Below are 26,099 nucleotides of genomic sequence, written 5' to 3' on the forward strand. Positions count from 1 at the left end.
TTACATTATTTTTTGTCTCATTACATCTTTTGGAAATGATGATAGTTTGTCTTACATACTTAAGAGGTATCCACGGGGGGAGCTGTGCTCCTTGCCCAGGTCAGCGTGCAGATACCAGGTTCATCCCAGAGTCAAAGATCTCCAAAGCCACGAACCTAAATTTAGAAACTTCTTTTCCATTTGCAACTGGCACAGTAATTTTCTCACTAAACTTCAATCCTCAGATGACCTGGTCTAAACCACTGAAAGGTAAATTATTAAAAATAAACAAATAACCTTTTACAAAGTTTTGAAGCAGATTCACCAGACCATAAAACTTACAATTAGTTTTTTTGTTGTTGTTGTTGTTTTGTTTTGTTTTGTTTTTCAGTTTGGCTGCATGTACTTCTCTAATATTTTGAGTAAAAAGAGAGAAATTTGGTAAAAGATCCCTTAGAGAAGCCTTAATTTTTGAATCTGGCAGAAAAAAATAATTTAAACAAAGACCTAAAACCTTAATCTTCTTATCTGATTCCAGGCTCAGTATTCTTTTCAGTAGATGCTGCTGTTTCCTGGTACTTAAACAGACAGAAAACCTAATAATGTCACTCATTATTGCTGGATCTAATTTTTGACGCCCTTCCCATCCCTACTTCTTTGCAGAAGCCAAGAAATGAGGGAATCTATTTTATAATCACCTACTGCTTTCTACACATGTACATTTAAATGCTCTGTATGCAGGGAAGCCAAAATTTCTGGCCTGAAAAAGAAATGCTGAAAAAAAAGAGAAATCTAATGTTAAAAAGAAAGAGCATCTAGGCAGAAGGTTAAGGACAGGGGCAAGATAGGAGGGAAAAGGAAGAAGGTATTTTCACAATAGAACCTGAAGATTATAAAGACAGCTCAGGATGCTCAGAGAAGGGAAGGTCAGCCTGCACCAGGGGGAAATACACTGCATCTACAAGGAATATTTTCTTCTCCTGGGTGTCAGCAAGGACTGTTTGGGAAATAACCAAAATTAATTAATTAGTTAATTAACTAATTAATTTTAAATGACATTTGAAAAGAAAAAGCCAATAAATAGATAAAATTATTATTAAAACTCAAAAAGGAGGAAGTAAAAATATATTCTGTAAGAATGAAACCAGAAGTAACCTCAAATATAGGAGAATTAGAGAATAATGTGTTATGTATAACACTTTGGCAATAAAATCTAGAGAGAGTAGCTAATTTCTCATCAAATATAAACGACAAAAATTTTGAAATATGTAACCAGTTATCATCTATAGAACTGGAAAGCAAACTTTAACTTTTACCATTAAAAAGATATCAGGCAAGAGTAGTTTTGCAACTGAATAGCTGATAGTTTTGTCAGAGTTTCTGTTATTTAAACAATCCCTGCTTATAGAAAGATACAGAAACCCCCCCAATAAATTTATTAACCCTGATCAACTTTACTACTAAAACCAGATAACACTGCAATAATACATTATAGACCATTTTCAACTTATGAATAAAGATGCAAAATTCTAAACCAAATAATATTAAAAACTGCATCTTTGACATTACAACGATGTAATGATGTAAAATTGTAATTGTATTGACATTACAATGATGTAAAAGTTCCAAGCAATGTATCTCTACAGTGGATTAACTTTCTCTTCTAATCTCTGTATTAGCTTTCTAGAATGTGGATAAACCCCAGTATATAGGTTGAATCAGTATATGAGAAAGATGGTAACAGTGCTTGACCTAGCTTCCTTTGAGTGTCCTCTGCAATTATTCTACATTAATAAAGCTTCAGCTGATGATTCTGAAGTGATCTTTTAGTGAAGACTGTTCAGGAAAAAGTAGTTCATCCATACATTCACATATACTTGAAAGCATCGGATAAATGAGTGACTCTTGATGATGATAAGGCATTTAATCAATAAAGGTTTTAGTGGGGAAACCTATAGTGTTAGCACATTCAACCTGTCATTATGCTTTTTATCCCATGGGGACTTGAGTTACTTGTTCAAGCATCTGCTGGGATAGATATTAGAAGACAATAACGGTAATTCATCTTCACTACAAAATGTTGCAAGAAAGAGATTGTGTACAGAAATGAGTTCTGTGAGAAGAGCTCCCCCGCATCCATAGCAGATCCAGGGTTGTCATTTCACACCAGCTGTATGTCTCTAGGCCTCCGAAGCTGGTGTCTCAGTACAATACAGCATAGCCGCCTTTAGAAGGTGTCCATGGTGCAGTCAGCCTGAGTCTCCTTGCTGAACAGTGAATCAGTGAGAGAGGGCAATGCCTAAAAAATTGTAGGTTCTCAGGAAACGTTGGTGTAACTTAACTGGATTATTTAGACAGAAGATTATTCAGCTTTCAAATCACATCCAATGTCTCAGCAGTTGCAGAGTTTCCACAGCTACTTTTTCTGAACTTCAATATCATATGCAATGAGAAAATTTTATTGACTCATTAATATTTTCCTTCATTTATCTTCTTTTAGATCATGTGCACATGCCCAGTTTCCCTTTTATGCATTTGTCCTTTGCTTCCAGAGGAAGATGGAGTTGAAATTACAGTTGGCTTCTCTCCATGTGTACTTATGTGTGTGTGTATACACATACAATATATATATTTATATAGTATATATTGTTATATATTTATATACATGTTATATATGTGTTATAGCAGGCCTTAGTGAAATACAGATACCCATTTTTAAGTGTTTGGGAAGTAGATATTACCTTAATGGGTCTTCAGTGCTTGTAAAATCCAAGCCTTCGCTGTGTCTCACCAACTGTTGTTTACGATCCTCTCTCTACTGATACCTTATTTTTCCAGCATCAATGTATTTGCTTCTATGGCCTCTAATCTATGTATAGTCTTTGTTTCATATTTTTAGAAATTGGTTTATTATTCTAGTGAAACTGCTCTCATACTCACTGACTTCTACCTAAAAAGACTGGCCTACAAAAGACATCACTAGCCAGTCAAAAGTGTTCTCTTTCAATCCACAAACGGACCCATCAAAACTGAATGTGAGGGTAACTCTTAGCTTGATAGCTCTTCTCAGCTCCGTTCAGTGCAGATGATACTTGCCACCAAAGATCCTTCTGGAGATGCAATGTTTTTAGGCTCAGGGACACTCAGAAAACTACCGTTGTTTAGGTAGCTCGAAGTTTTATTCTGAGTGTGCGTGTAAATATTTTATATGTACATCTATCTAAATGTATGTCTTCCTTCAGAAATATAAATTAAAAATTACTCACTCTAATAAAAGCTAATATTAGAATTTTAATTCTTAAAAAGTTTACATTACAGTCTAATTCTTAGAGGCACATTAATTTGGCAACACCCCACATAGGACAGAAATCTAGTCATGTATTCAGCAATAAACATCTCTAACCTCAAATGTACACAGTGCTTTGCTGGAGTGGATGAACATTTCCGATTTAATATGTATTTAACAATATTTTAGAATTTGGCCTGAGGTCTGCTTATCATATTTCTGTCTCATCATTGCTTATGCTTTCTCCCACAGCTTAGATTTGCGTGGTAGCTACAGTTCTAAATTAATTTTTGAAGCTCATAGTTTTAAAAAAAGAGAACAATTTTTACCATAATGATAACTGTAATTTTATTCCCACAAAGGTTTTTATAATATTTCCCATTAGTATACCTTTTAAGATAATATTTGTTTTAATAACATTTTTCTGATTATAAAAGTAATATGTGCTCACTGTAGAAATTAGCAAAATACATTGAGTATAAAAAAGATCACTGCTAATCTTACTACTCAGAGATCCCAACTGTGTGTGCGGGTGTGTGTATACACCTACAAACAATAATTTCTCAAACTAAATTAGTATCCTACTGCATACACTGCTCTAATTCTGCTTTTTATTTCTCTTATTATGTAAGCATTTTCTATACTTCTTACAATCCTCCTGTATATGATTTTCTTTTTAATGGCCATCTAGGATTTTGAGGAATGAGTTCCAATTTAGCCAATCCACTATTTTGCAACTTTAAAAAAAATCAAAATCCATTTTGATGACAAAGAACTTAATGCAGCAAATCTTGGCCCTCTGGGACTTTTCTCTCAAACGTGAAATGTAAGACCATGTGAAAAAAGTAGGAACAGAAGGAGACCCCAAAGTCAGTACCCAGCCTGGATTCTGTGTGTTGACACGAAACATTGCTGAAGGCGCGCGAGCAGTGAGGCTCCCCAGATTGTCGTATGTGTAATAGAACCTGGACCATTTCTTAGAAGCCAGTAATGGCTTCTTTGGTCATAACTCGAAGTCATCTTATTTACACTAGGGTCCTTTTTTCAGTAGTGAATAGATTGCTTTTAAATTACAAACTTGGAAAGGAGAGGTAAAAAGATTACTGAGTATGAGAGATGAATGAAGAAAAGCAGTAAAGCCTGTGCAATCAGAAGGATAAGCATCACAGTTCAACTGACATAAGAGATGGATTACAATGGCTCTGAAGTGAGGGACGGTTTACTTAGGAATTTAGCAGTAATTTACATTTAAGGAATCCATTAGTGCCATCACATACACAGTTCCATCACTAGATGACTAACAGGAATGTATGGTATTTGCTTATGATTTTATTGAGTCTAATAAAATATGACATCTTTTTGATTCATTTTTATTCAGGGAAAACCTACTTTCCCAGGACTATTGGCTGACGTAACCCACACCAGCCATTAAATGGCATAATGATGCTGCATCTTTTGACATTGTCTTGTGTATCTTTCTCCCTGTGGCTCATTCTGTCCTAGAAAAAAAATATCTCCAAGGGGCTGTGATAGAATTATTCCCTGCACTCTGATCAACAGAAGTTTCTCCTGGAAATAACTAAGTCCATCAACTGCTCAAGTATTTAGCTCATGCAAAGACATTCATAAGAAATACAAGAGGTGAATTTTGCTTTTTAAAAAATGGTCAGATATCATGATTTTCTTTGAAGGGACACTATTGCATATGATAATTTTTTTTTTTTTTTTTTTTTTTGGCGGTACGCGGGCCTCTCACTGCTGCGGCCTCTCCCGCTGCGGAGCACAGGCGCCAGACGCGCAGGCTCAGCGGCCATGGCTCACGGGCCTAGCCGCTCCGCGGCATGTGGGATCTTCCCGGACCGGGGCACGAACCCGTGTGCCCTGCATCGGCAGGCGGACTCGCAACCACTGCGCCACCAGGGAAGCCCGCGATAATTTCTTCTTGAACTCACATTAATCTTATTTTCTAAGTGGCACTACCTACCTCTAGAATAGATATAGGGGGAAAATAGAATTCAGGAAACAACAGATACCTATCTCAGAAGCATTCGGATCTGGACTCCACCCAAATCAGAGGCATCCAGTGAGTTCTCTTCTCTGCCTTCTCTTTCTTTCAGATACTCACATTGTTTTTTGGGATAAAGCTGGAAATAAAACAATATTTATTCCCTGCCTTTTTCTGATGATAAGGTTTTTGTTATTGTTTTATACTTCTAAAATTTGGACATTTATTTATAAATAGAATTTTAGGATGATGATGTAATTTTCATACAGCATTGCTCTAGGAATAATGAAATACCATTGTTACAGCTACTAACAATGATGAGAAAGAACCTTAGAACTGCACCAGTAAGTATTTAGGGAACATAATGCATTCCATCAATTATGAGACATGAATTTGTTTCACATTTTAATACCTCTGAATCAGAATGTCTTGCAATTAATTGATGTCATCTTTAAATTAGCAGACTCTGAAGGTGTAAAAAGTTTTATTAATATTTTAAACAATTTATTTTGCTTATATTTTTCCTCTTATAGTATGCATAATAATAACATAACATTTTAAATGTGATTAAATACAATGTTGTGCTCTTAATCTGTAATAAATAAAGATAAAATTATCCAGTACTTATAACTGGCATTCTAATACATCAACATAGACCCTCTCCCAAACTCCACTAGACAGAGAAAAACACATTCTCCTGGAATGATCTTCCATAAAAGGAAATTCAAAATCTCATCCTCATTCTGTTTAAAACACTCACTTTCTGAAGTCTAACTAATAGGCCATTGGGCCAGGATGGATTAATGGATGCTATAGATAATCCACCCAAACTCAAATCATTCATTAATATATTATTCATAAATATATTCCCAAAGCTTGATGGGTAACCAGATTAATTAATTTGTTATATATCCTTACCCTTCCTTTCTGATAGTTAACAATGAAATAAAAATCCAAAGTCAAATAGAAGAAGCAGCACAAGAACCCAGATAATCCCTAAACTGAGTAGCCGCTCACTGGACAACAGAGAGCCTACTATGTTTTGGTTTTTTTGTTTGTTTTTTTGCGGTACACAGGCCTCTCACTCTTGTGGTCTCTCCCGTTGCGGAGCACAGGCTCCGGACGCACAGGCTCAGCGGCCATGGCTCACGGGCCCAGCCGCTCCGCGGCATGTGGGATCTTCCCGGACCGGGGCACGAACCCGTGTCCCCTGCATCGGCAGGCGGACTTTCAACCACTGCGCCACCAGGGAAGCCCAGAGAGCCTACTATGTTTTACACCTTTCTATAGAATTCAAAATATTGCGTTAGAGTATGGATGTCATATTTACGTGTGTGTGTATGTATGTATATACGCACAGTAAGCTCATACGTATTTAATTTCATAGTTATATATATTAAAAAAGGCTTTGACCATTATGTTCTGAAACCACTGCTAAGAAAGCAAGAATGTACATGTTGAAATCTCTTTCTGGTTTAATGGAAATGAGGGGGAAAGTTATTGGGGTTTGAAAATTTATTTTAAACAAAATCTTAAAAATACCCACTGACCTACATTTATTGAAAGAAAAAACAGTCAACTCCAAATGTAATTGTTATCTTGTCAGGTATTTATTAATAGACAGACAGCTGTCATCTTTTTAAAATGCGCTGAGTTGACAGAATTTCATTTACATAAATGGGTAGACAGTCCTTTTCTTACTTGTCCAACAAACTGGAGACAAAGTGCCTGCCAATGTTTTAATTTCTTTTTCATGTTCTGGTTAGAGAGTGAGAAGAATGCTTTCACTCCACAGTGTCATGAATATGATAATCTATGGAAATCACGGAAAGCAGGTACTTAAGTTAAGCATATACTGTACTATGGGATTCCCTGATGAATTCAAGTCTCTTCTGTTTAGAGAAGATGTTGTTGCCTGTGAAGTGACAGACTGCCAGATGTTCGTGAAGTAGCACGGTAATGGGCTCAGATCTTAGGATCTTTCCCCAACCCCTACAGATGACAGCATTCACTTTAGGGCTTGGCTTCATTCTTTAAGCGCTAGTGTTTACATTTGCTTCTCAACTATCAAATCTTCATTTCCTTACTTTTACTTACTTAAACATGTGGAGCATAAAATTATATAACTATGTGAGCAATTCTTACTTTATAGAGGGTATGCAGTCTGGATGTGAAATAAACAATTTTCCTTCATGTAAAACATGATGTTAATCCATTGACTTTCCTTGTAAAAGATGGAAAAATAGTTTACTGGAGGGAGGGGAATGTTAATTCTAGGGTAATGGTAAACCCATAGCAAAATATGCTAAAGCACATGTAAGATAATAATTGAAAAAACTATAATACACTGCTGGAATTTCTGTAATAATGATGATGTTGAAGACAAGGACTAACCTTTATTAAGTGCCTGCTAGGCACAAAGCTCTAGCTTCATTTTATATACAGTGTATACATTATATAATCCTTACTACAACCCTATGAAATGTTATTCCCATTGTATGAATGAGGCAACTGAGATAATATGAAGGTTAAGCAAAATTTGACTAGGTCAAAAACCTAGTAAATAATGGAACCAGGATTGGAAGCCAAGCTCAGTTCAAGGACTGCACTGTTTATCCTAAATATACTGCCACCCAGTACCTTCATTCACTAAGAATATACAATGAGTCAGTCAGGGTTCAAGGTTCTGGGCAAACATCAGTGAATGAAATTGATGAACAACCTATTCTGGTAGTTCATACCTTTTAGAGAGGATGGAGAAATGAACTTATTAATTAATTAATTATAGGATTATTATTAAAAGGGAGATACGCAGAGTGTGATTTGGAGGGCCTACTTTAACTGCAAAGTCCCTAAGGCTATAGGAATTTATAACACTTGAGAAAAGCAAGACCAGTGTGCCTGCAGTATAGTGAATTAAGAGGAGAACAGTAAAAAAGAAAACTGAAGAAGTAGTTGGGGACCAGATAAATCTGCAATCATTGTGAAGCTTTTAGATTTTATTTTAAGTGCGCTGGGAAACCATTGGAGAATTTTAAGCAGAGGAGTGACCTGTTCTCATTTGTGTTTGAGATAACTGCTCTGGTAACTATGTGGAGAATACATTATATCAAGTCAAAAGAGAAAGCAGGCAGGATCAGTTAGGAGGCTATTGCCATGTTCACCGTGAGAGACAGTGAAGCCTTAGGCTAGTGCCGTATCAATGAAGATGGTGAGAAGTGGGGAGTTTGGGGATGTGTGTTGGGGGTGGAGCCTGGATGGTTTGCTGAAGGATCAATCTATGCAGGATGGTAAGGGAAAGAAAGAAGCCATAATAACCCTAGGGTTTTTACTTGAGCAAATGGGTGAGCAGTCACTCCATTATCTGAGATGGGAAAGATTAGAAAAGAAACCTATTTGGAGTGAAATAACAAGGAATCTACTTAAGACATGTTAAGTTTTGAGATTGCTTCTCAACATTTAATTAAATATGTTAATTAAGGTGCTGGACATAAGAGTCTAGAGCTCAGTTTAAAGAATAGAACTGGAGCTATAAATTTGAAAGCCACAGTTTAAATGATATTTAAGGCCATAAGACAAGATTAAATCACTTGGAAACAGTATGTCAACAGAGGGGGAAAAAAGAGTGGCTAGGACTGAGCCTTGGATATTCTAAGTTTCACAAAGAAAGATTTAACCAGCAAAAGAAATACAGAAGTGATGTAGGAGGAAAAGAAGGGTAGTATTTTAAGAAGGAGGGAGGGCTTACCTAGGTTGAATATTTCTGAGAGATAAAGTAAAATGAGCACAAAAATGTGGCCATGTAATTTGAGAAATAAAGGTGTTCGTTGACCTCATTACCAAAGCATTTCCATGGTTTGGAATGGAGGACAAATTCCTGACAAGAGTATACTGAGGAGTAAATGGGAGGTGAGGGTGTGAGGACAGACACGATTAACCATTCTTAAAAGAAATTTAAAAGGCAGTAGATAAATAATACCTAGAAGCGGCTGTAGATTCAAAGGAGTTATTTTATTTGTTTTATGTATTTGTTTTCAGGATGAGAGATTAAAGCACATTTGTGTATTAATGGAATACTTTTTAAAAGTGAGAGTGAATCATGGGGTGGGCAGAGATAAAAATTACAGAGGCACATTCCTTTGGATGACCAGGCAGGTGTGAGATAGAGCCCTCAGTGGAGCCTTTGAAAGAACCAGGACACTTCCCATCACAGCAAGAAGAAAAGATGAAGGATGATAGTACAGATGAGGTGGATTTATAAAATTTAGAACAATTACTTCAAAAATGTTAACCAATAATGTAATGATCTTTAACCGAGATCATCAACTAACAATGAGAAGGAGTGGCAGTTTAGTTTTTAGGAGAAAGAAGAAGGTATAAGAATGTCATTTTGTAGTGAGAAAGTTCAAGAATGACAGTGGTGGGCTTCCCTGGTGGCGCAGTGGTTGAGAGTCCGCCTGCCCATGCAGGGGACACGGGTTTGTGCCCCGGTCCGGGAAGATCCCACATGCCGCAGAGCGGCTGGGCCCGTGAGCCATGGCCGCTGAGCCTGCGCATCCGGAGCCTGTTGCTCCGCAACGGGAGAGGCCCACGCACCGCTAAAAAAAAAAAAAAAAAAAAAAAAAAGAATGACAGTGGTACCGTACCAAGGCTTATTGGGTACTTAGTGCCCATTTGGGGAATGGGGAGCAGTCATATTCTCCAGCCATATTCAGTTTTCAAGTGTAAATATGGACTAGCTGGATAATTGGGTTAAATACGGGCTAAGATTTTGCCTGGTGAGTAAAGCAAAGGGTTAGAGGTTGTTGTCGGATAGGATTAGACTTTAAACAAATAATCAGATAACTATATATCATTGAAAATTGTGATAAATGTTGTATGTATTCATAGGATTATTTATTTATGTTTAATCCTATTACATGACAAACTACTACAGACTCCTTGAGCATAGGGATCATATCTTTTGCCCTCTGTTATATCTTCAATACTTAGCACATAGAATGAGCCTTCCACAAGAACACATTTTATTAGATCTTTCCCTTGGTCAAATGCCAAAAAACATACAATAATTTTTGGCGAAATAGCAGCTAAAAAGCTTGGGAAGGACATGGCCAGTCAATATAAGGGAGAAGGGGCTAAGCTTGGAGTTGGGAGACCTAGGTTTGAGTTTACTCTGCTGCCTACTGTTATGTGGACTTGGGCATTAAGTGTTTGCCACATCTGTGGGCCTCAAGTTTCAGCAATATTATAATAATTATGTTATTGTGGAAATTGAGATAATACATAAAAACAATTTCTAAAACCATAACCGCTATGGTTTTAGAAATTCAGAGCTACATAAGAGTTTTAGAGTTTGGTGTTAATGCTTCTTAGGACATGTGATATTCAACAATTGGCTGATGTCTGATGAAGCTCAGAAAATTATGTACTAATGGCTGGTTTCTTTGACTGCTGTCCTCATTTTGTGGTATTAGCCAATGCAAAGAATTAGGCTCATCTTTATAAAAGACTGGCAGCCAATGGCTGCGGTAGGGGGTCAAAAGAACAGTAGCATGTACTGCATAGCCATATGGCCTTTGTAAAGGCCACAGAATCAAGTGGATTATTCTTTCCCTGAAGCTGAGTATTTGACTTAATGTGATAATTACCTAGATTCACAATTGTTCAAAGTAAACTTTTAATAAAATAATGGTTTTTGTAACTATGGTCTATAAAATGTTTTGTTGTTTGATTTTTTTGTTATGAATAGGAAAATGAAATAGTTGGTCATTACTATTTTCTTGATAGAAAACTTTAAACAAAGAACCTGGAAAATACAAAGAAATTATTTGTATTGAGCTCTAAGCCATTGAATCTAAATTGATTGCTGGAATTATACCTTACAATACCTTATCACTACAAATGCTATCTGTTTTTACAATTCCCTGTTATTATCAGATATTGGATTATGCAATATTATGGACCAGGCAAAATTGTATTTGCCTGGTCATTAGGCATTAGATCAATCCCACTCTTGCCCAGCATTGTGCATAGAGAGAATCTTTCTGAATATTTTATATGAAAAGTGTTTAGACTAGATCACTTATTATCATCATTAAGCTGTGACCACATATGGTTAGCTGAAATTTCTTGTCAGCACAGCTTTCTGTTGATTTTAATCCTTCATTCATTCATCAAATATTTAATTAAAGCCAACTATATGTAAAGAATTAAGAGGAATGACAAAACATGTTAAAAAAGTATCCTGTTCTCAAAATGTTTATGATCTATTCAGAAAAATAGAAAATACATAAATAATGGTATTATAGTTTAGAAAGTGATGTGGAAGAGAGACAGAGAGGAAAATCCAAATCTGTGGGTCAAGGATTGCCTTCTGTAGTGACCTAGGTTTGGATATGAGTCTGATGTTACAGATGGATGTTAGCTAGTGTTTTCTATTCTGTATGCAGAAGCTATTGTTTATGGAGAACTTTGCCACGCATATAAAAGATTCTTTTCCCATGTTAAATACTTCCTACTAGCATGGTAATTAACTATGTTAGAAAAGTCTTTTCCTTTCAACTAAAAACTTGCACTTACTTTTATTTTCTCTCCAGTATAAATCTCCTGCTTAGCATAGAAACCCTAAAAATTGACTTTCAAAATGATGATCTTTTTTTCCAGTATGTCCTGAAATGTAACTAACTCCAAATAGTTTTGATTGGATCAAAATGTAACAGTTTTTGTCTTGTGCCACACTTTGAGGTAAGAAGGCTTAAAGCAGTCATCCAGGTGTTTCTTGTGTAGGGAAATACTAGGTATCATATTGAATAAATATGGAAAATATTGATTCATCTTCTACTCTGGCTCCAAATATAGCCTGAATCCTGAATGCTTTTTTCATATTGATAGCAGTCCCATTTTCTTCATCACTCCATTTTTCTGTTTTCCTTTGCTTCCACACCATTGAATGAAGTAATTTTTATTCCATTTTCCCTTATTGGTGTTTGCACTTGACATTCTATGCAACGTTTAGCCATGAAAGCAGTAGCATTTTGAAGGTGGATTTCAAAAGCCAATTATTTCATTCGAGTCGTCCTAAAGCATTGGAAGAACTATAGCTCAGGAAGTCTTTCTTCATGTGTAGCTAGTATTTTGTGACATTTTTATAATTCAGCATACTTCATCTTTATATTGTTTATCATATTGAGCATAAATTATATTCATATTAAAATAACACTTGGGTTCTATGCTGCTTTATAGTTTTTAAAATGGTAAAAGCTGTATTTTAGTAATCTATTAGTGCCTTCCTATTTCAAAAAATTATGAAGAGTAGGGAGGAAGGGTGGTCATTGTTATTTCTGTTTTACACAGATGACAACTGAGGCTCACAGAGGGCAGGTGATTTGTCTTAGAAACTAAGTGTCTTAGTCTCTGCATCCCAAGACGAGTGACCATTCTGTATATTGCACTGCTTTAGTAGAAGGCCCTATTTTCCTTTAACAACCTAAAACTTTGAATATACACAAATGCAGTTGACGTGTATTTGTGTTTTAACCTTACTCACTTGGCAATTTCATGCCTGTTATCACTTATATCTACTCCTAATATGTGTGTAGTTGATTTTATATAGAGTATGTCTCAGGTGAGTTTGTAACTAGACATCAAACTTCGTAAAGATAATTACAGTGTAGTGTTAGTTGTGATCGTAGGAATTTCCCAATTTATACAGATTATAATAGCTTTCTTTTTAAAATTGTTTTTATTTCTGTTAATTATCTATACAGATTTCATTATTTAATAATGAGATAAAATAGCAATGCTATCTGTGGTTGTACTGATGAAGTCTAAAACAGTTTAACTCCAACCTTAGGAGTTTGATAAACATTATTTATAATATCCATATTTTACAGCTTCAACAGATTCAGAATGTTCTATAGCTAAATAGGAGGGAAAGAGGTATATATCAATATAATTTATGACTCAGTCCAATGTTTCATCCACAGACTATGTGATGCTACCTGGGCATAAACCCTGAGGATTTCTAACTGAATTTGAAAACAAAACAAAATGACACACTGGAAGGAACCTTATAAATTATCTGGTCCAACCTCCTCATTTTACAGATAAGAGAACTGAGACTAAGAGGGAGTCACTGCACTGTCATAGGTCACAAGAAGAGCTGAGCAAGACTAAGATCGGAGCCCCCTCTCCCAACTCGGAAGCAAGTGCTACTTCCAATATACCACATTATTTCCCCCAGAAAGATGCCTCCCACGGGGCGCTGCATCTTGAGAATGAAGTATATTAAATTCACATTTGGCTGCTAATCATTTTCTCAGCATCTCTATGGTATTTCATTAACCGCTACATGTAACACTCTGGCCTTTCACCTGTATTAACTTGAGCTCATTAAACTTGAGGCCAGTAATAAACAGGACTAAACTAATACAGATATTTTGCATGGTATGTGTTCAGCATTTTCTTTAATGATGTCTACTGTGTGAGGTGTTTTCCGCTTCACAGTTTGTGGAAAAAGGAAAACAGGAAGCATAGATTTCAAGGAATGGAATATGTGTGTAGTACGCTTCTTTATAGCAATCAAGAATACATTAAATACTCATTTAATAAACTTTGTAAGTACTACATCGAAATATGAGTGACAGCGTAGCAGAGAGTCTAGCATCTGGCAGACTGGGATTTGAATCCTGGCTCTGCCATTTATTAATAAGTGAAAACTGGAGCAAGTTATTTAGCCTTTCTGAACCTCAGTTTTCTCATCTGTAAAAGGGGACAAGAACAATACCCACCTCATGGGGTTGCAATGAAGAAGAGATTAGGTACTCATGCGCTTTGCAAAGGTCTTGGTGTATAGCGATGCTCAATAAATATGCTGATTTTGATGAAGATAATAATGATGGTGCAGTTCCTTCCTGTATAGAACTTACAATCCCCTCTCACTAGAGCTATTGTTGAGGAAGTTGATTTCCTTCACTTCTCCCCCAATTCATCATCACTACAAAACGCAAGCAGGAGTCCTCCAGAATGCAAGGAAAGAAAAACAAATCCTATTTCATCCTTCCCAGGTTCCCTACCACCATTGTTTTATGCTCATTTTCACTAAGGTGTAACTCTTCTGCAGTTCATAGCCTATGCAGCCACCCGTGAACACAGTTCCCATGTGATTTTGAAAATGTTGGAGACTCTGATTGAGCAGGGGATGGTGAGAGAGGAGGGGTCATTTGCAGAAAGATGAGTAGCAAAGAGGTAGAGACAGAAGATATTCAGAGAGGGTTCTGTGTCAGAAAGAATGAAAGCTAGGTGGTTTCAGGCAGGAGTCACTGTCAGAGCAGCGGTGCAGCAGCTGGTGGGTTGTGAGGGAGTGAAAATCAACGTGTACTGTTGGAGTTGGGATGTGTAGTCAGTATTGGCTCTCTATTTTCCAGAGTACTGTATAATCTTTTAAAAAATGTTATGTCATCTATTTCCCTTTTCTGCTACAACCAGAATCCCATCTCCAACATTCTGGATCATTCTCCTCTTTTTGCCAAAGCACCTACCCACAATTCATCCTTCTTTCTGCCACCACAAAGACCTGATTACATATTTTCAAATATCTGGTGTTTCCCTACACACTGAAGAATAAAAATCCAAACTGCTTTGCGCAGAATTCAGAGCCCTTCATAGATTTCCCAGCTTTACCTGCTACTATTCCTCAGACACTTACTCTGTTTTAGTCATGTAAGAATAAGTTCATTCTGTAGTTTCTTAATGTTTCAACCCTTTACTCATCCATTCCTTTCTCTTTTTACCCCCCTTTCCAACACCACACACTATTTCTCCCTTTTATAATCTTTCATCACAATTTAAATTCCTCCTTCACTAAGAAGTCTCTTAGTTGGAATTAATTGCTCATTAAATCAGGGTTACATCAAACTGTGCATCTCTTCCTCTGCTTATCCCTTTCTTCCTTATAATTACCTACATAACCCAAATGTCAGCTGAGGTCAACCAGTCCCATCCTTCTGGATATTGCTACAAAATTCCTAGAGATTATGTTCTCTATGTCACTTCTGGCAGTAAATTCCTATTCCCACTGATTTCTGAATCTCCCTCAAATCTTGTCTCTCGTTGGTCTCTATTCTTTGAGCTATATGCCAATCCAAGCATGAAACTCAACCCTATTTCCCCGACTTTCTTCCAAATTTCTCTCCAGGATATGTAAGTGGGTAGGAGACGTTTTTAAAGTTTTAGGGGTCATAGAGGAGGATTTGGATTGCTTAAAATTGGATATTAGCACTTCCTCTTTATAGAAGTACTCCCGTCATCACATCAATAGGCTCTTCTCCCTCTATATCTCTCGCTTTTCCTTCTCTTCATGCACGTTCCTCTTCCCTCTCCTCTCTGCTTTCTTTTTTTTTTTTTTAACATCTTTTTTGGAGTATAATTGCTTTACAATGGTGTGTTAGTTTCTGCTTTATAACAAAGTGAATCAGCTAAACATATACATATATCCCCATATCTCTTCCCTCTTGCGTCTCTGTTTCAAAATTCTTCTGCATTTCTCATGCATAGTGGTTTGACCATCTCTTTGGTTTTGTTTCTCTTCAATCATGCCATCAGGGCTTAATCTCCCGAACTCCAAGCTAAAGATATTGCTTTAAAAGTTATCGCTTTAAGCAATGAAGTTTATTTATTTAGAGGAATCTGCTATACATCATTTAAATGATATTTCAATATAAAACAATAATGTTCTCACCTCAGTTCCATTGATATGAGTCAGTCCTCCTACAGGCCATAAACTGCTTTTGGAAAGAACGACCTCCTAGTTGTCTTTGCAGCTCCAGCACGTGCACAGTCCTTGGCAAAAAAGCAAGTCTTATCTCCTTCATCCTTTGCTGGCATTCCATTCATGTTAGATTTTCTTCTCTTGGTTGACATTCTCCCTAACATACATCCCGACTTTATCACTTCACAACAAAATGTGCTCTGCTTCCCCTTCACGGAAGAAGCTGCTCACCCTTTGTATCTTATTAAACACAGAGCAGAGGGTCAGCAGTTTGCTGGCTCCCCAGCATCTCTTCCAAAGTATCGCCCTTCTCTGGTGTTTCTTCCACTTGGAGGATTTTCCTCCCCTTTCCTGACCCTCACACCTCCAACTTCACTACTTGCCAACCGACTTTCACCCTATCCTTCAGAACTCAGCTCGGATGTCATTTCTAGAAAAGTTCTGTCCTCTCAGCTGGGGTCAGGTGCACATTGTCATTGTTCATCTGACATCCTGGGGCACCTCTGCCACAGCCTCTGTCTTGGAGTATTGCAATTGTTATTAACGACAGGCTCTTTAAGGAGACAGATTGTCTTTTATATATAAATTGTAAGTGTCTTGCACTCTACAAGTAGTTTTTTTAAATTTATGAATCACAGCTGTTGTGTAAGTATGATATAATTTTTAATTTTAAAGAACTTATTTCTGTAACTTAATTTCTTTCTGAAAGTAATTGTTTGGGATTGCCTGACATTTCAAACAACCAGCGGGATTTTTAAAATACATTCAAGATATTCATGCATGCATTCATTCAATAATTTTTCAAGTTTTGAAAAACCTATTGAGAAAAAAGCTAAGCAACAAGCCAAAAACAAGGGGGGAAAAACATATTGAGTACCTGTTATGTGCTGGATCAAAAACTAACTAGGACCTCAAGTGGAGAAGATGGAGGCAGAAGCTAATAGTGATAAGGCAGTGACATAAGTGCAAGGCTAAAAAGTGCCCAGAGTGCTCTGCAGCACTGCAAGGCCCCCCTAACACTGCGGACAGAGGGGAGTCAGTAAAGGACATTACTTCAATGCTGTGAATACCAAGCTGAGAGGAAAATGCCAAATGGGCATGTACCAGGTAAAAAAGACAGGGCGGGCTCGTTCTAGCATGAGCAAACGTGGAAATACAGAGCCTGGTACACAATGCAACATAAGCAGTTAAGGCTTGTGGGAATAAATTGGCAGGCATGCACTTTACAATTATTCCATTTTAACGCTTATACCGAGCATCAAATGTATCGTGAGTTAGATACTATCATTCTCATTTCATTGATAAGGAAAACTAGTAGCAGAATGGTTAAGTAATTGGCTCATAGTCACACAGGTAATGAGTGTAAAACTGTGATTTTAATGCAAATTTGACTTCTAAATCAGTATCCTAACCACTATGCAAATGCTGGCTTTCTGCTTTCACTATGAAGCATGAGTTATCTTTGCTTTTGACTGCTATAGACATTGCATTTTTGATCAGAAGTTGTCCACTTAAATTTATCAGGTTAAACTAAGAGTTATATTTCATTAATTTCATCTATTTTGCATGTCCTACTCCAGTGTCCCAATTTGCACCACTGGGCACCACATAGCACTATGGTAATATAATGTACAGATGGTCCTTCTCTCTTTGTCTTCTTATTGTTTTCCACTGTCCAAATCTGATAATATCATGAAAAATGGCTTACTGTTATATCAGTGATTAAGTATTACAAGCCAGTTATTCATGGGGAAAATCTGAGTTTCTGAATGTAAGCCACGTGAAAGCAGATTTTGGAATAAAAATCAGGATCAAATGTAAGTGATTACTGTCATAATTGAAGGAAGGGAAGAAGAAAAGTAACTGAATTCAGACAGAACAGAACAGAGACCTCTCATCTCTGTCTCCCATACTTCCTTGCATCAAGCCAAGTGCACAGTGATTGAAATTAGGGTGTGCTAGGAACACACTCAGAGAACCCAGGTTCCCGGCCATCGTGCTCCTGCATTTTTTTTTTTTTTTTTTTTTTTTTGCGGTACGCGGGCCTCTCACTGTTGTGGTCTCTCCCGTTGCGAGGCACAGGCTCTGGACGCGCAGGCCCAGCGGCCATGGCCCACGGGCCCAGCCGCTCCGCGGCACGTGGGATCCTCCCGGACCGGGGCACGAACCCGTGTCCCCTGCATGGGCAGGCGGACTCTCAATCACTGCGCCACCAGGGAAGCCCTGCATTTTTTATTTTAGGTATCCAAGAGTACTCCGTTGCCTTTCTGAGTTTTGTTAAAGATCAACTCTTTGAAAGTTTGTTTTCTTCACTTTTCTCTTTGGTGGTCATTTGATTGAGATTAAATAGGTTTCCAAGGAGCTTTGTATACAATGCCTTTAGATAACTGCAATAACCAGATATACTTGACATATAATTCAGCCTGACAGTACCCCTTAATGAAGGACAAGAGATACTTACAAAATTAGTTGCAATGATAATTACACACATTACGTATGGAAATTATTCAACCTTTAATGTAGCAAAGGACAGTTCCTGGCCCAGAGTAGGCATTTGATATTGTATATGTTGAATAAATGACAAAAGATAGATAGTGTAACTAAGTCATATGTGAACATGTTTTTGTAAAACATATAAAATAAATTCTTAGTTGTGAAGCATACTATATCCTTTACCTCTAATTTATTCTTCAATCTGTCAGTGTATACACACAGAAATGAGACATATATATATTTGGATTTCAGGTTTATACTGAGTGCAAAATATGTATACAAATTAAAATACACACACATATATATTGCACTCAGTGTGTGTGTGTGTATATATATATTTACAGTATATGCACTATATATATGCATATATATATATATATCTTGCACTAAGTATAAACCTGAAATCATTTTATCTTTTATTACCATTTGAATATCAAATAAATTACTTTTCTTGCCCTCATTGTTTCAAATCAGATGAGAGAGTATGATTAGGAAAATAAGAGTTGATCTCTTACAGCACTATAGACCAGTGCTATTAGCCAACTTGCTGCCATTCTCATAAAAATTATGCAATTTAAATGGGAAGATACTAGTGCCTGCTTCTATTAGAAACAAGAACCCTCTTCTACTTCATAATATGCTCAATTACCTTTAGATTGATCCATGAATAAATTATAATCCAGATAGACCTCTTTACCCTAAAGCTTTGCTGGCTTAAGGTATCCTTGTTGATTCATTATGTTGTCACTTTTCTATTGGCAGTGTAATGCTTTTAATATCTGGACAGAGACAGTTTTAGTGTGAGATACTGTTATCTTTAAATGAGTAGGATTTAGCTTTTCTGGTGAGGACAAATTCATCAATGATGAATCCCTGGAGAAAGCATTGAAACAAAAATCACACCATTTCTGAGCTTTGTTCAGCTCATCAGTTACAAAGCAGCTTTCGAGAGTCCTAAAGAACTTTTTCCTTTGTTTAAGAAATATAGCATGACGCTCAAAACTGCTCTCTTTGAGTTACCGCAGGCTACAACTTTTTCTGCAAGAAAATAATGAATGAAGAGGAAAAGCTCCTGCTGCTGACCCTGTCAGGCCCTGCTGCTTCTCCTCCTGCAATAGGAAATCAATTAACTATATGTTCAGACAGAGATTTGAACTAAATGCTTTATTAATCATCGCTGATTGCACACATATACAGTGGCCCGCTCTGCCTTCACCTTCACTCTTTCTTATTTCTATTTTGCTTTGGTTTGTTCCTTTGGCAAGATCTGAACACAAACATATGCCTAAATGTAATATGTGATCCTCTGGTGCAAGGGAGAATTGACCTTTTTATTTGCAGAAAACTTAACTTTTCAAATGTTCAGTTCTCAGCTATCCTAGAGGCATTCTAACGTGCGATGTAATAATAATTTTTTTAAAGCAGTGAAATTTCTCACACTAATGCAGAAAGCAAAGTGACTATGGCAGCCTTGAAGTTTTGGAACCTGGTACAACACTTCAGCCTCTGGGATCTCCATATGGCAGTGAGAAACTACATGAAAATAGACCCTGTTTGATTTGGACATAAATGGCAGAACGTTGAGGGGGCAGTCACTGATATTCTGTGTGGGTGTGCTTTCGATTTAAAGAAAACTTTGGCAACAGTTTTCTTTTTTTTCCACTGATTCTTCAATCCACACACAAAGAAAATCCTATAGGAATCTCTATGTTAAATTGAAAACCTCTCCTTAGGACTAGTTATAAAAGATTAGCACATTAGAATCGTAGCACCTTTAGTTATGGAAAGGCTGCATTAGTTAAATATGGTAAATGTGGTCAACCACGGCAAAAAAGTTACAGAAAATATCAGGCGGTTGGTGTCTATTCAGGCTGTATTCTATTCTGAATCAAGGGATTTCCTATTATTAATTATTATTATTTTTACCATTATTGGAACAATTTAAAATCATCACAGTTTAAATTTAACTGCTTTATTTCTCTTTGGATAAAGAATAATCTAAATGGAAAAAAATATCTCCTCTGGTCTATGTTTAAAAGAAGATAGATTAAAAAGTTCTGAGAATAATTTCTTTTGAATAATTTTACAGAACATTTAGGTGGAATGAGATAGTGTTGAGGAAGGTAAGGCCCCATCAAGGAATCAGGATGATGGTTCAGATCTTCATAGAGCTTGCCTTTATCATGAGGGATCTGCTAGACTCAGAGGTCATGTGTTTCACACTAACAAGTCTTGATAATAATCTTCAAGGATATAAGATTAGGGTAGAGGTGTCCTTGATGTGTAAGAGAAGTGTGGGGAGATTGATATTCTGACAAGATTTATATCAAGTGGACGTACATTCACCAAAGAAAGGACCCTCGGGGCATTTCTTTGGCACCAAGTGTAATCTGTAACACCTCATCTGCCCTAGGAAAAGAATCATTTCATAATAGGACAAGCAAGCACTATCTTTTCTACATGAAAAGGGCTTACATATGTGATAATATTGAGGATTTGTTTTAGACTCTATTTTATGCTTTTTAACAAGACAGCATCACTTATTTTATGATAAAATAGATACAACATATTCATATATTTTCTCCCTCTGTCATATCATTTCATATTACTGTAATCATTAAATACTGTAATTTAGAAAAGCATTAAGGTGCAGAGATGAAGTATATAGTTCTGGTTTAATTGTGTGTATTAATTTGGCATTCATAACATTGTTTCTATTTGCTCAACTTGTTGACATAATTACAGTAAACTGGTAATGGAAATAACAATCTTAGATAGTTCCACATGAATATTTTCTGCTAATATAAATTTTCAGTTGCAGTTTGGCCAAATTGGAACACAGTTTCAGTTTAGTTTACCTACTGTAGTGACATCTCTAAAGGACCAGAGAACTCATTTTCCTAGAGTGTTATGCAACCTGGTAGGTAGAGGCCAGTGTTTTAAAACAAGTGTGATTTTTTCACCTAATTACTTGCTAGGGCAGAGATCAGGATGACCTTGGAATGCTGTAGTTTTCCAAGCCTTCACTGGCTAGGTAAATCTGCTTTATTCTGCAGGAGAGCTAGCGGGGGGGAGGTGGGGGGGGGTGCGGGGGCGGCGGGTGGTATTTTTGCAGTCTTTGAAAAGAGACCTAGCAATTCCAGGTTCCAGGCAGACACAGAACATTTGGAATTCAGTGGTGTCTATCACCAGCAGTATATGTCAGTAAAAGTGAAGATCAAAGGTTCTAGAAGAGAAGGACAAAGTGAAGAGGAAATAATTGTCGGATAATGAATAGTATGAGGGCATATTCATGTTAACGTGAAACCACTTAGCATTTTTCCATGACACCCAGGTATCTTTCTAAATGAACTTTGTAAAGTACAATTGAATAACCTTGAGATTTAAAGCTCCATAATGTGATTTTGAATACTGAGGGAGTTTGTTGAAGCACTGTGTTATTTCCTCTGCTTTTCATTTCTATTTTTGCCTCTTTCATGCAAAATAAACTTTATTTTCTGTGCAGAGAAATCAATATTTTTACCATTTTGTTTTTCAGCTATTCCAGTAAACTGCAATCAACGTTAGTTACAATCTTTAAAGAGATGTAGTAAGAATTTGAACACAATAAAACAGAGATACAGATTTGAACTTTGGCAAAGTACCTTTGCTATTGACAAAAGCATTTGTCAGAGACTAGGCTGTGTCTATATTGTGCTAAAAACCTGATGAAGAGGAAAAAAAGCATCAATAGGTTTCACCTTCTGTCTATATGAACTAAACAAATGGTTTAACAAATAGCTATTGTTTTAAGTGAATGATTTGGTTTACCATTGTGAATTTTACTCTGTTTAGAAATGTATTTCAATTAATATTTGTATATCTAATACATACCTATTTGGTAAAGGTATTGTGCTATTGTGTTCTTTTTAATAATTAATGGACTCTGTTACGTAGAAGACTAGGGTCCAAGAATGAATGAAGACCTTGTTACAGTATACGTGAAACAGTCTCAGAACACACATTTGTTTGTTTATAATATTTGTGTTTATATCCTCACATTTTTCTCTTCTGTGAGCTAACATACTTTCTTATTTGTGTGTTTTCCTATTAGAAACTGCCAAGTTTTGGACCTTATCTTGAGCAGCGCAAGAAAATCATAGCAGAGGAAAAGATTAGACTGAAAGAACAAAATGCAACTTTTCCACCACTTGAGAGAAACCGTTTTATCCCCAAAAAGCCTATTCCCACTATTAAGGTAAAAATTAAGCTGTATATATAAATATGTCTATTTTATTGTTTAGTTTGTGTTTATTTCCTGTTTAAATGTACCACTGTTTTTTTTTTTAATATATTGAGAGTTTTAAAAATTCGGTCTGCAGTGACAGGATAGCCTCTTTTATTTGTATATTTTATACTTTTTAGAACACTGTCAAATATGTGTTTCATGCAAATTTTGGATGTATTAAATAGGCCATAAAATATTACAGTGAACTCTTTGTCTTCTTACACTCATTTAAAAATTACTGTAATCTTAATTAAATCGAAGAGGTATCTTAGTCATACAGTACAACTAAATTATCAATATGCACCATCAATATCAACATGATACCTTACATTTTGGACAAACTTTCTCTGCTTCAGCCTTGGGAAAGCCTGTACAAATTTGGGTTTCAGGAAATTATTTTCTGGATAATATCAAAAATTATCATTAAGATGGAATTATGTGTGCATTATATTTCTTGTTTTTCTTCTTTAACTTTTATTTTGAAAAAGATGTAGATTCACATACAGGTGTAAGAAATAATACAGAGAGGTCTCATGTACCCTTTACCCAGTTTCCCCCAATGGTAGCATGTTGTAAAACTGTAATACAGCATCACAACAAGGATAATGACACAGATACAATCAACAAGGATAATGACACAGATACAATCTACTGATCTTATTCAGATTTCTCCAGTTGTACTTCTACTCATTTGTGTGTGTGAGCACACACGTGTGTTTAGTTCTGTGTAATTTCACCCCATGGGTAGGTTCCTGTATCCACACCACAGTCAAGATATGAGTTCCATCAGCACAAAGATCCCTCAGCTTGCCCTTTTATAGCCACACCTACTTCCCTCCTGCCCACCTCCCTCAAGATGGAATTATTTTAAAGCAATCATAATTTAAAAAAAAAAAAAAAAGGAGTATTACTGGTCCACATTCTCTCTGAAGTCACCATCAGGGAATGTGGTTTTCAGTCACTGAAACTTACTCTTCTCCATTTAGTGACTATCTCCATTTCCTGGTTGAAGCATCAGCTGAAAAGCTGACTCTTAGGAGCTCTTTGAAATTCCTCTTTAGTAGTCAAACAGGAGTTGGAACCCTTAAAAATCCCCTCTATCTATGAGAAAGAAGAAATGTGTCCTATGCTAAAAACAGTGGAATTTAGACGATGTTGAGAGGGCTAAGTTATTCAGAGCTCTGAAAGGAAATATGGAAGTGGCTGAACACAAATTCTACCAGCACTTTAATGCCATAATTCCAAATAAAGTGAACACTTGGGACTTTCAGCAGTATAATAGCCCCAAAGAGTCTCTTGAGCTGTTTCCTTTCAATTATTTGTGTGATACTGAAAGGATGAACTGGACACTGATGGTAAAGAAGAAGCCAGATCCTTCCACTCTTCACATTTCCCCCACCCTTTGGCTATAACTAATATATGATTTGGGGTTAAGTGGGAATTGTCCCTGCTTGTTTTTTCCCACTTAATTAATTTGAAATAAATGTAAGATCTCCATCTTTTCCTTATGTATACAAAATTCAAAAGAAAAATATTATTTATATTTGAAATAAAGGAAGAGCAAGGTGATTATAAAAGCATTGCAGCCTTTTTTAGGCTTCTATTCTGTCAGGGAATATATTGATAACCTAGAATCAAAACAAAAACAGAACAAACAAAAAACCTGCTGAAGTTGAATTAAAGCTAGCCGATCACTAATCCAAATAAAATATCAAACTCAGCAGAATTAAATAAACCAAAGAACTGGGAAGTCAGGAAAGTAAGTAAACATTTTTTTAAAGTCTCAAGGAGAGATGAGGAGTCTTATTAGAAATCGTACAGGCTTACATTCCTCTCCTAAATTGTTACTTCAGAGATGATCCAAATTGAAGTACCCCTGGTGTTACATTACATAAGCCTCAAGAGACCATTGACACCATCTTCCCATAACTAAGACCATAACAGTGCTGACATATTAAGGGGCTGCTATGGTAGATTTTTCTCAATGTCCGGTGGATTTTCCACTACCTTGTTTTTCTTCCCAGGGTGTCTATACCCATTCTATAATACCTGTTATCATTTCTAGAAATATGGTGTGTCCTGTCAGAAAGCATAATGGTAGCTGATAATGGTGAGGTTTTTCTGCAGAGAGATGGAGAATTTTCACCAGTTATAGGTGCAACTATTTCTGGAAAATGAGGAATTACATTTGCTATGACAATGACTGCTCATTTCATCTTGCTTTCTATAAGGCTTTATATCTCTATAGAGTGGGACAGAGCTTATGTTTTAGAGGAAGAAGGAAGATAGAGATCTCTTCCTGTCCCAGAGATATTCGTGGTGGCGTTAGATGACACTTGATCGCTAGAGTCATGATGTTGTTACCAAAAGTGAGCTCTGTGTGTGTATGATTGTATTTTTAATTAGAACAGTTGTCCTCTAATAAATTCACTTTTACTCATATTCCAGTATGATTTTCCAGAGTAGGAGAGAAATTTCATCTCCTGAAAGCACCAATGGGAGTATGTAGCAACCAATAGCTCTAATATGCCAATACTGTTCCAAGTGCTATACATGTTTTATCTCATTTAATCTTCACAATACCTGGGATAGGTGCTATCTTTATATTCATTTTACAGATAAGAAAATTGAGGAATTAAAAAGCATTAAATAATTTGATCAAGTCACATAATAAACAGTGGTAGAGTGGGGGATGGAGGTGAAATTGAGAATTGTTGGCTTGGGATTGAAAAGATTGGCTCATAATAGGGACCAAAATGTTTGGATCCATTCTAGCAAATATACGAAATATACCTAGAGATTGCTCATGGAAGATGAAGGTGTCAGTATAGAACAAGGAGAATAACGTTTTGTAAGGGAATTGTGACACATGGCTTTTGTCACCGCTGTGCTACTAATCACTTGATTTGGGAAAAATATCTAATGAGAGATCTGTAAGAGGAGACCACTGGACAAAGACGTCTCTTTTCCTTTCTGCTTTTCTTCCTCCTCCTGACCTTCTGTAGTTTCATTTGTTTGTTTTGTTTTGTTTCTGTTAAAAGCACAAAGATTAATCTAAAATTTACCCATAATCCTACCACCTCAACTTAATCACTATTAAAATTTAGATTTATAAAATTCTAGTTCTTTTTCTAAACCTAAATGTAATACATTAAAATAAACACAGAATACTCAAATTTTCTATATAAAAACCTCATAATTATTTATATGTCACTCTAATGGTTTTATAATATTTCATAATATGAACTTATTAGCTTCTAAAAATTAACCTATTGTTGAATTTTTAGGCTATTTCCAGAAT

The 26,099-nt window shown here is 36.3% G+C and overlaps 1 protein-coding gene across 2 annotated transcripts in view; it reads left to right on the forward strand.

The window, feature by feature from the left end:
- Window positions 1–26,099, forward strand: part of DPYD (dihydropyrimidine dehydrogenase) — a 795,698-nt gene that overhangs the window by 750,783 nt on the left and 18,816 nt on the right. For both annotated transcript variants that reach the window (XM_004263062.3, XM_033437294.2), the window contains one exon: window positions 22,625–22,768. In XM_004263062.3, the coding sequence (XP_004263110.1) occupies window positions 22,625–22,768 (144 nt within the window). The remainder of the gene's footprint in view (window positions 1–22,624; window positions 22,769–26,099) is intronic.

This window comes from Orcinus orca, chromosome 1, assembly GCF_937001465.1.
Source record: "Orcinus orca chromosome 1, mOrcOrc1.1, whole genome shotgun sequence".
NCBI lineage: Eukaryota > Metazoa > Chordata > Mammalia > Artiodactyla > Delphinidae > Orcinus > Orcinus orca.